General features: G+C 43.6%; 1 protein-coding gene across 4 annotated transcripts in view; it reads right to left on the bottom strand.

Annotated features, from left to right (window-relative positions):
- Positions 1-15,878, bottom strand: part of cep170aa (centrosomal protein 170Aa) — a 53,711-nt gene that overhangs the window by 13,477 nt on the left and 24,356 nt on the right. For all 4 annotated transcript variants that reach the window (XM_084561118.1, XM_084561116.1, XM_084561117.1 and 1 more), the window contains exons 5-10: positions 9,283-9,364; positions 9,061-9,116; positions 8,711-8,948; positions 7,114-7,251; positions 3,838-4,017; positions 2,853-3,158 (exon numbers count right to left, since the gene is read on the bottom strand). In XM_084561118.1, the coding sequence (XP_084417244.1) occupies positions 2,853-3,158; positions 3,838-4,017; positions 7,114-7,251; positions 8,711-8,948; positions 9,061-9,116; positions 9,283-9,364 (1,000 nt within the window). The remainder of the gene's footprint in view (positions 1-2,852; positions 3,159-3,837; positions 4,018-7,113; positions 7,252-8,710; positions 8,949-9,060; positions 9,117-9,282; positions 9,365-15,878) is intronic.

Below are 15,878 nucleotides of genomic sequence, written 5' to 3' on the forward strand. Positions count from 1 at the left end.
ACTGAAAGCTCAGTTATCGAGCAACTGTGCAACGTAAATCCAGTTTAGATAGAGGTGATGCATCGGTAGATTGCGTTGATTAATATCCATGTAGGTAAAGAATCTGCTTTTTTATATAAACTCTACACAGACTTAACACATATGTGTGTGGTGAGTAGAATTCAGAATGCAAAATGTATAATGTCATCTGTGGCCCACGAAAAGCTTGATTAGTGCTAATATAGTATAATAATATAGTATAAGTTTGGGGTTCAGTTCCAAAGCTGCTTCTCTAAGCACCACAGCTCCCTATCAATGTAATTTGGCCTGTACAGGGGATGAACACACAACCTTGGTGTTGTTAGTACCATGCTGTAAACAACTGAGCTAACTGGCCAGGACAGGATAACAGAATGTACCCATTTTCATTAGTGTACTTAATGTATTGGCAAGTTAGTGTATCTCAGCCTATGATATCCAAGCCCTCCACCTTTATTGAAAATGCAATGTTAAATTGATGGAGTAGCCCATTAACAACAGATTCTACAAGACAGAGTTTGCAGCTCCTTTCCTCCTCCGCTTTCTTTGCAGCTCCTTTCTTAAATTCCACCACCCACCTCCTTCAACTTTTATCACTGTTTGCCAGTTAAAAATGCACACATTTCATTAAAAAGACATCATAAAGGGAATGAGAAAAAAAAGTAGCAGCATTACAGTAGCCTGAGCAGATCAGCAGATAAGCACACACAAAGAGAGGCAGGTCTTTCATGCTGTGTGTCCCAGACAAAGAAGCCCTTGGCAAAGTCAGAGGAGAACAGAGGTGTCTGTGAGAGTTCAGTGCTCTGTCCCGCTCTCCCCACCATGACTCACAATCGGCCTCTGCCTCTGGATGTACACACAGTGCCACTCACAATGGAGCACTCGACACAAGCATGCACTTACTTGATGCATGACCAATATGCGCAATATAGTACATCACACAGACGACTGAATTGTCAATTCTTGATTATCTGCTAACCTTAACTCATTTTACCTGAAGCACTCATCATTAAGTAAAAATCACAAAAACAATCCCAGTAAAATTTCACAACACATTTATATTCCTATGCTGATAAGAATAACATTTTGTTGGAAATGCAAAAATTTTAAGATGTGATAGCGATGAACACATGGCAGTTCATTTTCTACATATCTAACAGTATGAAGCTGCATCCTGCACATGGTTCCTTACTGCAAGAAGAGAAAAGACTCACCTTGACAATTAGAAATCAAAAGCTTTGCCTCAGCTGCCTCTGCCGCTTTCTCTGTCGAGCACCTCTACGACACACCCTAAGCACATCTCACACATGCTGCACTGCTTGTCTGCAGATCAGTGCTGAGCATGTTTCAAACACGCACATGCAGCAAACACAGACGCGGTGAATTTCAGCCACACAGATCTACATGCGAGCGGCGCATGCTTCGCACACAGCCAGCAATGAAGAGCGTTTCTCAGACACGCTCCCTCGCACGCACAAACAGATGTTCACTGCTAGTTTTTGCTCTTTGTAAATTGAATTTTCTCTTTCCCTCCCATCATTTGCATCACTGTTACTATAACAACTATCTACCAAAAACTGCTCTTCCTTCGCCACCTCCCTTTCTGCTTCTACTGCAGTCAAGACAACAAGCCTCTCTCTCTCTTTCTCTCTCTTCTTTTTGCTGCTATTGCTGCAAATACCGCTCAGTGCTACAGTGAAGTTTTTCCAGTTTCTTCACCCTCTTATCCATCTCCCCAACGTACCAGCTTTTCACACATTGCATGGCCACAGCTAATATCAACACAGCTTTTCCTTGCTCTTTCCATCCTTTCACCTTCTCCTTCTTTTCTCTATTTTTTTTTAATATACTTCGTTTAATTTTACCGATGTTTCTGCTCAGTCCTTCTTTCATCTTTAGCTAGAAAGACTGCAGTGTTCACAAACTGTCAATCAGTCAGTCAGCAAGATGCTCATTCATTAGGTGAGGTATTCTCTCAGCCAGTTGACATGCATATTGTGCTAACTCCATCTAATAAATTGGCTTCCCTGCCATCCGCTTCTGCCTACAGAGTTTCATTTTCATCAGCTCTTACGGTTAACCTACTCCCCAAACACACTCACAGCATCATAAATTGGCCCCCATTTAATTCACTCATGACCAGCATGTAGTCCGCAATTGCCTAGCCTCCCATCAGACCCAGACTCTTTTTACTGGAGAGCGAGCAAAGCCTCGCCTTGACTGCCAGCAGGAGCCTACTCAGCAGTTGGCTTCTTGTAGGCAACGGGAACAAAGAAACTCAGAGGTGCATGAAATTTACAGTCATAGCATTCTCAAGCCTATGAGAAGCCCCAATGATATATAGCAACAAGCCCATACAGATAAATAGAGAGAATTTCCCATAGATCCCACGCTGACCACTCAGGAAAAACCAAAAACAACTTCTAATGCTCCTGTAGCCAAACATTAAGCGCAATGAAATAGCATTTATGTAGACTGTGTGCTCCTCAGTGGTTAATATTTCTGTAAATGGTGAAAAAGTGAAAATTGAAGGGGGTAGTACTACGCTACTCATACTAAACCTTGTCATTTGCTGTCAGAACAGCAGACTAGGGTTTAAATGTTTCTGTCTGCTATTTGCTAATCCCCCTGCTTGGTTACCACTGCCAACAATCTCTGGCAAAGACTCAACATAATCCTCTTGTAGCATAGGAAGAGACAAATATTAAGTTGAAAAATCTCACAAATTATTATTTTGGCAGCCACTGCACTGTGACAGAAAAATAAATGACCAGAATGAAGTGCAACAAAATCACAAGCTACAGACACAAACGTGAAGAGAAAGCTGCCTCCACCTTTCAGTCTTTTTAGATGGACTGGCACGTCACTCTTGATGCTCTTGCTGTCGTCCTCCGTTGACTCGCTCCGCACCAGTGTGGGGTCATTTTGTGCCAGCCAGTCGGCCACCTTGCTCTCAGATGCCATCATAGCAGCTTGCAGTGTGCTCAGGTCCCTTCCTCCTCCACCTCCACTTCCTGCTCCAGTCTTCTTGGAGCGTGATCTGTGGTGGTCGGGTGTGAACTTTGACACATGGTCTTTAATAGTGACTTTCCCAGGAGAAGTGTTGTCAAACTCTATGGTGAAGGAGGCGTGACCTTGAGCTGTGGAGCAAACAGTGCAGTTTTATTGTTGTGTCAGACCTTACTAAATATAAGGTTGCTAACTGAAGCACTTTTAACACACTGGACTGGACTAAGCACTGGACACATGACATTTCCTGCTATAACCAAATTATACAGTTATGGATATAAAGTACATACACTAGCTTGTCAAAACATAAGCTACACTGTTGAAAAGGACCACATTCTAATATACACATCATGTACTAAATCTTAGCTTCATGGCTGTTCTAATGTTCAGTTTATGTTGAAACAGCTTCAGAAAGGTGGTAATTCAACTGTATGTTAATGTTGGAGGATGTAGTTTATGGTTCTGTTAAACTGGACTTAATTAAACATAAATGTGTTAAATCTGTTATTTCGCCTAACCCACTGACTAAAACAGACTTGTCAAAATAATAGAAACATGTATCAGAACAACAATACACAGTTCAATAGTACTACAAATCAAATGCTGAACACCATAACCTTCATGAAGGTAACATTTAGTGTAGGACTGTTATATAAAACAAACAGTTTTCTCTTCTTGTTTTGTTTCTTTGTGCCATAAAGGATTTTTCATTAAGGCCAGCTTGGTGACACCTACTTTAAAGACAGGCCTTTAAAGATATTATTTTATTCACAAGAAATCAGAATAAATAAAATGCATTATTTATTTCACCTGTAGTGATGTGACTGTCAGTGGCAGCACCCTCTGTGTCCTTGGTGGGAATCTCATGAATGCCGTTACTGGCCATGTGACCCTCCTTGGTAGGGACCTCAAAGTAACTGGAATCATGGGCAGCGGACGCATGAAGGCCGTCCTCTTTAGCTCGCTCCGCTCGACGTGCCTCTTTACTGTCTGAGTTTGGAAAGCAAAGTCAAAAAACAAATAATGCTAAGATTAATGATTTTTATGTGAATGTTTCTGAGATTTAAAAAAAAAAAGGTTAAATCTTTCTAATTTCAGGTTATATAACAGATCTGTATGACAATATGATTTCCATTACTAATTTAACTTACATGGTGCTATCTCTATTATTAAGTACACAGGAAAGACTTTTATTAGTGGAAGTTGCTTTCAAAAATAATGAAAGTCAAGTTAGACCTCATATGGGTCAATTCACTCTGGATTAGTTCATCAGTAATGTTCAGGGAGGATGCTCATTTATGTTCTGTTTCCGTTTTTCTTTCTCTATCACTCCCTACAAGAAGTGCTGGTACAGCCCTGTAAAACCTGCTCTGGGGCATAGACAATATGGAGCACTTATTTTCTCATCTGTTCTTATTAACAAACAGATCCTCTGTACAATCTGAATATGACAAATGATACTCTGAGAAATTAGAGAGGCCATCTGCTTCATGTTGGGGAGCAAATGCAGGAACATATGGCAATCGTCAAAAAGAATCAAGAAACAGAAACTGCCTTTACAGAATAATATCACAACGTATATTTTGAAAATACGATTGCGCTGCCTGACTGCTCAAAAGTGCAAAAAGGCATCCAAAACATAATATCTGAATTTAAAAAGTCAAAACAAAGGATCCAACTTTAGGAGTGTTTCTACATTGTTCACATTTATATCCGTACCCTCTATCAATTCAGATATCTACTTCATGGAAATTATGAATTTTGAAACTGACAAAACTTCCTCTATCTCACATACGTAAGTGTGAATACGTGTTAATATGTCAACATCAGTCACATGGCTCATCTGGAAATCACCTGCTGTAATCGTTTCTAAGAAGTAAAGAGTTTCATATTATATCCTTTATATAAAGACCATACAGTTAAAACTAATGCTGAATGTGCTCAGGTAATTCTTGTTTGCTTGTCATAAACTTGAAAACTTGGGTTTTATAGAATCACGTCTAGTGTTTTGTTTTTTATTATGCTAAATACAAAGATTAAAACGGAAATTAAACTACAGATTAATGATATCATTCCACACACTTTAAAAAGTATTTGCTGTAATGTGTAACTGACTTATAACAGTGGAAAAGCTTAACACAACAATCAACGTTTAACCTGCAGAGAGATTTGTTTTAGTTCTAACATAGTTAAGAGATAAAGAGAGTTAGCTGACCAAATCATTGTTTGAAAGAGCAAAACTTAAGTGCAAGTGCAAGTTAAGTGGATGTCAGACTAATACAAAACTGACTTAAATTAAAAGCCCTTTAGCTCCATTAGCCAAAGTATATGGATTTGAGAGCAATGCTTACCAGAGAATTAGCTGCTGCAGTGTAGAGAGTGGTGTATTTGTATGAATGTGTGTGGGTGTTTGTTGGGAGGAAAGGGGGAGCTGGTGCTATGGCGTAACCCAATCAGGTTGAGTGACAATACATAAGGAGGGGGGGCGGGGGGCTCAGACAACATAGCCTATTCACTGAGAAAAATAAAAGGACACACACTAAACTTAACTGACATACACAAACAAACAGAATCGCTTCCTGGCCTAAACCTTACTCTCTCTCTTTCACTTCCTCTGCGCTGCTATATGTTATGTGAACGGTTTATTAGAAAAACACTACTTTAAAAATATGTACACTGATAAGATACTCTTTTGATGCCGAGGTCCACATTACCTACATAAACACTCTGCAATAGCACGGGAGAATGGTGCTTCACAAAACAAATCCACGACATCCATTCAGCATTGAGTCTTTTAAATTCCAATGATAAGGGAGGGAAAAATGTCTTCCACTCACCCACTTCCATGACTGAAGTAGACAGTCCCATTTTCTTGTTGTCTTTGGAAAGCTTTTAGGGTTTCACCCTTCCACTCTTGCACAGATTTACCCAACACTGACAGTTTTTTCTAATCTCATTTCAACAGAAAAATAGTTTGCAAAAATCCACAGAGCGATGATGCATGTTTCAGAACAGAAAGCATTTCTAACTGATTGTTAAAAGAACTTAAAAATACAGTCTCCCTTTTTTCAGCTAGTGAAGATGCTGCCAGGCTGTCTACCCAGATGTGGTGAGAGATTTGAGGATGCTTCAGTCTGCTCCAGCGTTTTTTACGGTTAACCTCCCCCCACTACAACACCAACAACACTGGTCCTCGCTAAACCAGCCTGGCACAGACTGATTTTCTATCACTGAGCTGTAGCCTCTAATCCTGTTACTCTGACTATCCGCCACCAGTTAATGGGATCCACCAAGTCCAACCGTCACTATACAAACACAGTATAACAAACAGTCATGCCTACGAGTTCTGAAAAAAGCCTTTGTGTGCAGTTGGATGTTGCAAACTCAAACACACAGTCGAGCTTGGCATCACCACTTCAACATAGCTAAAGCAAACGTGAAGGGCACGTGAAATAGGAGACATTATAGTCCCCCATTATAGTATATATACCCCTAAAATATGCTCCACTGTATGATTCAACTTAATAATTCATCTGTTTGTTTACAGAACTATTGTATGCTTAAAAATGTACACTCACTTGCCACTTTACTAGCTAAACGACTAAAAACAAATGCATTCTAATAAAACACTTTTGCATTAAATGTTTCCTTCATGAATGCATTAATGTTTAGTTTTAAAAAGCGTAAGTGTAAGATTTAGTGCAGGACGTCATGTAGGGTTTTAGAATGTGTTTGTTTTCATTGTTGTATCTAATAAATGAGCAAGTGAATGTGTACCCAAATTCAACACTATTAAATTAGTGAAATTTGGAGCAATCCACTCTCAAACAACAGCAAATATGGTCAAAATATCAAATGTGCCATTTTCATTGCCATAACTAATCAATACAAAAATGCAATAGCACCATCTGAAACTGTCTGACTGCCTTCCAATCTTACACCATCTGTGTGCTATCTTGTCCTTGTACTCTGTACTCTGATATATCTATCACTTTCTGTACTGTATTATTTAGATTTTAATAACAGAAAGGAGATGATATGTGTGTGCTGGTAGATAAAATCACTGGAAATTTCACAGTTTCCTACCTGAAACAGAGCTGTCATGCTTTTTTGTGGATGACTTAGTTTCTTGTTTGAAGGAATTCTCATCATCTGCGTCCCCATCCCCCCACCAAGACGGCTGGCCGTACAGGGGGGTCCCGCGAGGCAGCGCTGCAACATCGCCTGGGGAGGACGCACCAACCGACACATTTCAACAAAGCCTTGAAAAAAGTCGCTGTGGTCTGTCAAGTTAAGTGTTTATTATGGACTTTACATACTCGGGCACTGTCTAGATAAACAGCTCATTGAATCATGGAGCCACAAAGTGAACCCAGCTGCTCTTTGTGTGTGTGATTGTGCATTAATTCCACTCTGGCCGGGTCTTGCACCACTGACCTATTTTCGGAGTCTTAGCCAGCAGGACACACACACACACACACATGTAAACCCTCTCTGTATCATGCTCTCTCTTTTTTAGACACAGGCAGTGTAAATGAGAGGGACTTTCCGTTTGCTTCTCCTCACCAGAATGAAAGCTCACATTGGACAAGTATCCTGTGACAACATATTATCTAAACTGGTTAAAGGAGGGAGAGGAAACATGACCTGCAGAAAAAGTGTTGTAACTTTATGTCAAAGGATTTTTTACTACTGTTTCCATCTCTTCTTTTAAGCGCCCCTTTTCTGGAGCTGTCTAAGTTTATTCACAGTATATTCAGATAATTATAGATGCTCTGTGCCAAATTGCATGCAGGAAGTGGACCTTTTCTATATAAAAGCTTCTGAATATATGTTTACTATGAGGTATAATATGTGGGTGAGGCCAGCTATTACAGCACTAATACTCCAGGATTACAGGAGAACCACAAAGAGAATGTCATTAAAAAAACAAACAAGTGGCATATAGGGTCTAATGAAGCCCTACATGTGCATAGTTACTTGTTAAGTTAAATGTGCAAATATATGTGCATGCCTGTGCGCATTTATTTGTGACTCTTACTATAAAAATAGTGCTATAGGTTTGTATCATGCATACACTCTGTTACTGCTTAATCTAAAATCACAAGCCTTGTGTGGCCTTGTTTTAACATCTGGAGATTAACCAGGACCCCCGCTAGGACCCCAGCCTGACAATTGATGTTATTAGGGACATCTTCAGAACTAAACTGCCTTCATGATAAAACAGTGGGTGCATGCAAGTGTGGCGGTTGAAGTCCTTTACTTGGTGACCATGTTCACCCCCTACTGGTCTGAGATAAAACCCCACCCATTTATTTTCACAATATTCTGTCTGGAAAAAAGTCAGTAGAGAAATCCACCCACAATGATTAAACACAGATAAAGAGTACGTGTTATGTGAATGAACTTGCAATGTCTCCAAATAGTATAGTGATGGTAGATAGTCAGTTGTTCTGAGGATACATGAAATGTGTTTCCATGTTAATATATATATATATATATATATATATATATATATATAACAAATATATAATTCTTTTTTTTTTGGTTGCGTCCCCTACCCTATAATCATACTTTTTTGGCAATATTTTAATTTCAATATGTGTCTGGAAGGTATTGCTTGTACATCTTTCAATGAAATGAAAACTTTTTCTTGTATTTATTTCTCTGTCCTGTCTCTCACCTCCCATCCTCTCCTCTGCTTTGTATGTGTCCACAGGTTTGGCTGATGGCTCTTTGGATGAACTGAGCCCATCTGTTACCCTGCTCTCCCCCAGTTTCGTGGTGCCGCCACCAGGGGACTTTGGCGTCTTTGTTGGAGTCTTAGTGGGAGTCTTAGTGGGAGACCTGGTTGTGGTGGTAGTGGTTTCACCACTGGATGGCTTCTTGCTGAGCTGGAGGCCACTGGTGAACTTCTCGTGCTGAGGGAAAAGAAGAAATCGAAAAAATAGATTGAGTAGAGATATCAGTAGTATAACACGACCATTATGGTGAATGTTGATACTTGACAGGAGACAGGTGATGTGTACTCACCTTCAGAGCCTCCTCAGGTACAGTGAGCTCTCCTCTCACCACAGTGAACAGGTTGGTATGTGAAACAGGTTAAGGAAATACTGACTACAATTACACAATTACGAGTAAAGTACACACATACAGTATGTAATTCTATTAGTTTTTTAAGTTCTGTCTTTTTTAAATGATGAAACTGGTGGATGTATGGGGGTAAAAACATTAAAAGATCAGGCAGTAAAAGGATATCATATCCAAACCTCAACTTGTCCTCAAGCTTCAGAGTGATGTACATCTGCTCCTGAATGCGGACATCATTCACAAAGGTCTGCCAAGGGATGGTAGAGGTAACATATAAACCAAGATTTTAATTTAAATAAACTGTGACAATAGGCAATAACATTAATGTAAAATGAGCACAAACTCTACTATAGTTTGTATGCGAATGTGAACAGTACAGGAAAGTACAGGAAAATAACGCCACCAAACAGCATCTGATTAAGTTGGTCTACATCTGAGTCATATGTGACAGTGTCTGTGGCAATAAAAGCTGGAACTAATGATCATTTTCATTATTGATTAATCTGCAAATTATTTGGTCAGTCGATCTAGTAATTAAAAATAAATTGGACATGTAGTAAATGGAACAATTGTATTTGACCAACGCATTTCAGCTCATGACCAACAAGAGCTTATTTTGTTTGACGAACAGTACAAAATAAACAATCCAGAAGTCGAGAAGAAAAGGTTCAGAATAACTGTTAAGAAAAATAACTGCCGATAAACTTTTTTGTGTTGGTCTTAATGACCATTCATTCATTTTGTGTTTCTTTGGTTATTTACAGTGCGTTAACGCCATCTACTGGCCACTTGTGGTAACGGCAGGTGTGGTATATGATTTCTACTTCCCGTTGTATTCTCGTGCGGAACGAGATTTGTGTTCAGTCAGTTCAAGGCTTTTATAGAGCAAGCTGGGCTTCGTGTCTGCTTTCAAGTTTCGTTCAAACTCCGCACAGTCGTGTTTCCCACGGGGGCAATGCCGGTGAGTGACGCTGTGTGTAATATGTTTTATATTAGACGTTTTCTTAAGAGTATCGGGATGTGTAAGAAGGAAATGAATGTGTTGCATTTGGAAATTATTGAAAAAGACGATATGAGCTAAAAGCTATTTTTGTTTGTGTTTACAGTTTTACAGCTTGTTTTTTGCACTGCTGTGTGTAAAATAAAGGAGAGGAGAAAAAGACCTCGGGATGAAGCAGTATCCGTTTTTCTTTGTTCACCTCACCTGGCTGTTTATACGCGCTGGATAGCTAAATACGCATACGTTTAGTGAGGCCAGTACAGTAAAACGGCAAACTCTCGCCTGTCAAGAAGAAGGCAGAACTTCAACTGCTAGCAAGAAAAAACAACGTTGCTCGTCAGGACGACGCCATTAACCTGCGCTCACCAAGCCTGCACGTAACTTGCAAAGACTTGTCCCCTGCTCCATAAGACATGGATTCTCCGACCGAAATGCGACTTCCCTCTGGTGTGACTGAAGCTGAAGCCGGTGAATGGGAGGTGAGATCAGAGCTATTTGCACCAGGCTCTGTTCGAGTGCTGTCTCAACACGGATCATCATGCAGCTCTCGAAGGAGCACCGTGCTAGCGACTGCTAAAGCCAAAGCTCAAGCAGCAAGAACCAAAGCAGCCTTTTCTGAAAGGGAAATGGCACTGAAACTTCAGAAAGCTGAATCAGAACTACGAACTGCCAAAGCAGAAGCTGAATTGGAGGCATTGCAGTGTAGAAAAGAAATGGAGGCTGCAATAGCTGAAGCAGCAGTTCTTCAAGCAGAATTAGATGACGACAACAGCCTCGGGGAACCAGGGTCAGAACTGAACCAAAGGTATTTCACTGCATGCAACGTGCCACAGCAGAGAGACATAAAGCAAGAAAGCTATAACACTTCGCCCAACCTGCACAGCCACCTGCTTCCACCAGCATGTCCTCCAACGCAGCCAGCCATAAGTCCTCCAGCACAGCATCCAGTGATATCACCTGCGCAGCTACCGATACACCCACCGGCAGAGTCCCTGAGACCGACACCAGCTCCAAGACGGCTGCTAACCCCGTCACAGGTAGCACTACAGCCACAGCAGCCATCCATGTCACCTACAAGTCCGTCCTACATACCACTCCAAGCCAGCAACCAAGCATGGCAGGGAAGAAAAGACTATGGGCTACCCAGTCCTGCCCCACATCCTACCTTGCCTCGTCACACACCTGCCCAAGATGGACACAGCTCCCCGACAGCTGACCTGGCGAAGTTCATCGCTAGAAACCAGATCGTCTCTACAGGGCTGATGAAGTTCGACGATAAGGCAGAGAATTACTGGGCGTGGAAAGCCTCATTCTGCAATGCCATAGACAATATAGGCTTGTCAGTAGCAGAAGAGACTGACCTTCTGATTAAATGGCTCGGCAAAGAGTCGTCCGAGCAAGCACGCAGGCTCAGAGCAGCCTTCATCAGAGACCCCCAGGGTGGCCTCCAAGCCATCTGGCAGCGCATTGAAGAGTGCTATGGCACCCCCGAAGCCATCGAAGGGGCGCTGTTTGCCAGACTGGAAAGCTTCCCGAAAATCTCCAACAAAGAGCCAGCCAAGCTACGTGACTTAGCCGACCTGCTACAGGAACTGTACGCAGCAAAGCAGGATGGATTCCTTCCAGGACTAACTTACCTGGACACTGCTAGGGGAGTAGCCCCAATCGTAGAAAAGCTCCCGTATAATCTACAGGAGAAGTGGATGTACTACGGCTCTCAGATAAAGCAACAGCAACAGATTCCCTTTCCCCCATTCAGCGTGTTCGTGAATTTCATTCAGAACCAAGCCAAAGCAAGAAACGATCCCTGTTTCAGAGTCACCATACCACCTCCGCCTGCCACAAACAGAGACAAACTCAAAAGCATCCAGAGTAAAGTCAACCAGCCCGTTGCAGTCCACAAGACTCAAGTCTCCGAGTCCAGTCAGAAAGGTGAGCCTGAAGCTGACTCTCTAGATCTCACCAAGCAATGCCCAATCCACAAAAAGCCTCATTCATTAGGAGCATGCAGGAGCTTTAGAGACAAACTGCTAGCTGACCGTAAGCAATATCTCAAAGACAATTACATCTGCTACCGCTGTTGTGCTTCAACCACACACATTGCAAGGAACTGTGATAAAACCATAACATGTGCAGAATGTCAGAGCATCAAGCACGTCGAAGCCCTCCACCCAGGTCCATCACCATGGAAAGCAAAGCCACCCCCACCTACGTCAGAGAACGGCAGGGAGGGCAGTGAGAACCAGCAGCCTCCAGAGACGGTCTTCTCCAAGTGCACTGAGGTATGCGGTGAGGGGATGAGTGCTAGAGCTTGCTCCAAAATATGCTTAGTTAGTGTCTACCCACAAGGCCAGAGAGAAGCAGCAACCAGAGCATATGCTATCATTGACGAGCAAAGTAATAAGTCCCTTGCACGTTCAGAATTCTTTGAGATATTCAGCGACAATAGCACTCCATCTTTGTACACGCTCAAGACGTGTGCGGGCAGCATAGAGACTTTGGGAAGGAGAGCCTGTGGCTACATGCTGGAGTCACTGGACGAGAAGACCTGCGTCCCTCTCCCCGTTCTCATTGAATGCAATGAACTCCCAGACAACAGGTCTGAAATCCCAACACCCAGTGCAGCTTTGCATCACCCTCATCTGAGATGCATAGCCAGTGAGATTCCCCCCTTAGATTCCAGTGCCCAGATACTGCTTTTGCTAGGGAGAGACATTTTGAGTATACACAAGATCAGAAAACAGATCAACGGCCCCGACAATGCCCCATTCGCTCAAAAGCTAGACCTAGGCTGGGTGGTGATCGGCGATGTGTGCCTCGGCACAGCGCACCGCCCCTCCTCAGTCACTTCCCTCAAAACATGTGTCTTGGGAGATGGCCGCCCCAGCTACCTCACACCCTGCTCCAGCCACCTGCGTGTGAAAGACCCTCCACACAGCCACTCAGTCCTTCATGATCCACCATCTCAGCAAGCCGCTGTCCACACTGCTCCTTTGCTGCACGGGGACGACCTGGAGTCCTCCGTCTTCCTCTGCACTGACAAAGATCACCAACCTGCTCCGTCCATCGATGACCTCAACTTCCTGAAGATCATGGATACTGAGGTATGTCAAGATAGCACTCAAAGCTGGGTCGCACCCCTACCTTTTCGGACTCCGAGAGAACGTCTGCCAAACAACAGAGACTATGCCATGAAAAGACTCAAGTCAGTCTGCCACACACTAGAGAAGAAACCTGCCATGAAAGAACATTACATGCAATTCATGCAAAAGATGATTGACAGTCAGCATGCAGAGATTGCCCCAGTCCTCCAAGAAGGACAAGAAAGCTGGTATTTGCCATCCTTTGGCATCTACCATCCCAAGAAACCCGAACAGATTCGAATAGTGTTCGATTCAAGTGCACAGTATGAAGGGATTTCACTGAACAATGTCCTGCTCAAAGGCCCAGATCTGAACAATGACCTGTTAGGCGTCCTCATCAGGTTCAGAAAAGAGAAATTTGCTGTGACTGCAGATATTCAACACATGTTTTACTGCTTTGTAGTCAAGGAGGAGCACAGAGACTACCTGAGGTTTCTGTGGTTCCGCGACAACAACTGGGACAGTGACATTGTGGACTACAGAATGCGTGTGCATGTGTTTGGCAACACACCTTCTCCAGCTGTAGCAATCTACTGCCTCAGGAGAGCAGCGAAAGAAGCAGAATCTGAATTCGGCTCTGATGTCAGAGCATTCATTGAAAGAGACTTTTACGTTGACGATGCTCTTAAGTCGTTTGTAACAGAGTCTGAGGCCATCTGCGTGGTGAAGCGGGCACAGGAGATGCTCTCCCACAACAGCCTCCGGTTGCACAAGATCACGTCAAACAGTGCAGCTGTCATGGCTGAGTTCCCCCCTGAAGATCGTGCAAGCAGCATCAAAGACCTGGACTTCGCCACTGATAACGTCCCCATGCAGCGTAGCCTGGGTATCAGCTGGAACATAGTCACAGACACATTCACCTTTCAAGTACAGCGAGACGAGAAGCCTTTCACACGCAGAGGCGTGCTCTCAACCATAAACAGCATCTTCGACCCACTCGGCTTTCTCTCACCTGTCACCATACAGGGGAGATCGCTGCTGAGAGAGCTGACCATGGAAAACGGGGAGTGGGACTCGCCGTTACCTGGACACCTCCAAGCAGAGTGGGTGAGATGGAAGTCCTCTCTACAATGCCTTCAAGACATACAGATCCCCCGCTGCTACACATCTCTCTCCACCTCTGCAGCAAGCGTGAGAGAGTTGTGTGTGTTTGCGGATGCTTCAACCAAAGCAATTGCAGCGGTTGCCTACCTGAAGGTGACCGATGAAGATGGACGCTCCAAAGTCGGATTCGTGCTTGGCAAAGCAAAGCTGGCACCGGTGAAAGAGACCACAATCCCCAGACTCGAACTCTGTGCAGCAGTCCTTGCTGTTGAGATAGCTGAGACTGTTGTGAGTAGCATGGACTTGCACATGAACTTTGTCACTTTCTATTCTGACAGCAAAGTTGTGTTAGGTTATATTAACAATGAGCAGAGAAGATTTTATGTTTATGTAAGCAATAGGGTCCAACGCATCAGACAAGCAACGTCACCCCAACAGTGGAAGTATGTCCCCTCAGAGCTCAACCCGGCCGACCATGGCTCCAGATCCGTTGCTGCTGCATCATTGAGAGACACCAACTGGCTGACTGGACCTGCCTTCCTGTCTGGTAAGCCTCCAGCTGATCATCAGTCACCGTTTGATCTAGTTGACCCAGAGTTAGACTCTGAAATCAGACCTCAGGTCGCAGCACTAGTCACTGAAACCACACAGCCCAGCTTAGGAACTGAGCGCTTCGAGCGCTTCTCAAAGTGGACATCTGTGTTAAGAGCACTTGCGGTCTTGATTCACATAGCACAGTGTTTCAGGCAAACAGACAAAGACAACATATGCAGAGGGTGGCATACCTGTAAGAAAGCAATCACACCAGAGAACCTGGAAAAAGCAAAGAAACTACTGATCAAGAACATGCAACAGGAAAGATATCCTAGTGAATTCAGCAACATTCAGAGAAAGTCAGCCATTCCAAAACAGAGCAACATTGCAAAGCTGCGCCCAGTGGTTGACAGCTCCGGACTTCTCAGAGTGGGTGGACGCATCACACAGTCTGGCCTTGAGATAAACCGCACCAATCCCCTCATCATCCCAGCTCAGCACCACCTAACGACTCTCCTTGTGCGCCACCACCATGAGCAGGTAAAACACCAGGGCAGACACTTCACAGAGGGGGCCATCAGGGACGCCGGACTGTGGCTGGTGGGCGGAAAGAGGTGCATCAGAGGCACCCTGTCCCGGTGTGTCACCTGCAGGAGACTGCGTGGCAAGCAAGAGCATCAGCTGATGGCAGATCTGCCTGCAGACCGGCTACAGGCTGCCCCACCGTTCACGTACGTCGGCCTGGACGTGTTTGGCCCATGGGAGGTCATCAGCCGTCGGACGAGAGGTGGACAAGCAAACAGCAAAAGGTGGGCAGTAATGTTCACCTGTCTGTGTGTGCGTGCTGTACACATTGAAGTGATAGAGACACTGAGTGCATCTAGTTTCATAAATGCTCTACGGAGATTCTTTTCCATCAGAGGCCCTGCTACACAGATTAGGTCTGACAGAGGCACTAACTTTACTGGTGCTTCAAAAGAACTGAATCTGGAAGACGACACAGACATGCAATGTTACCTACGAGACCAGCAATGCACCTG

This window comes from Chelon labrosus (assembly GCF_963514085.1).
Source record: "Chelon labrosus genome assembly, chromosome: 15".
In the NCBI taxonomy this organism is placed as follows: Eukaryota; Metazoa; Chordata; class Actinopteri; order Mugiliformes; family Mugilidae; genus Chelon; species Chelon labrosus.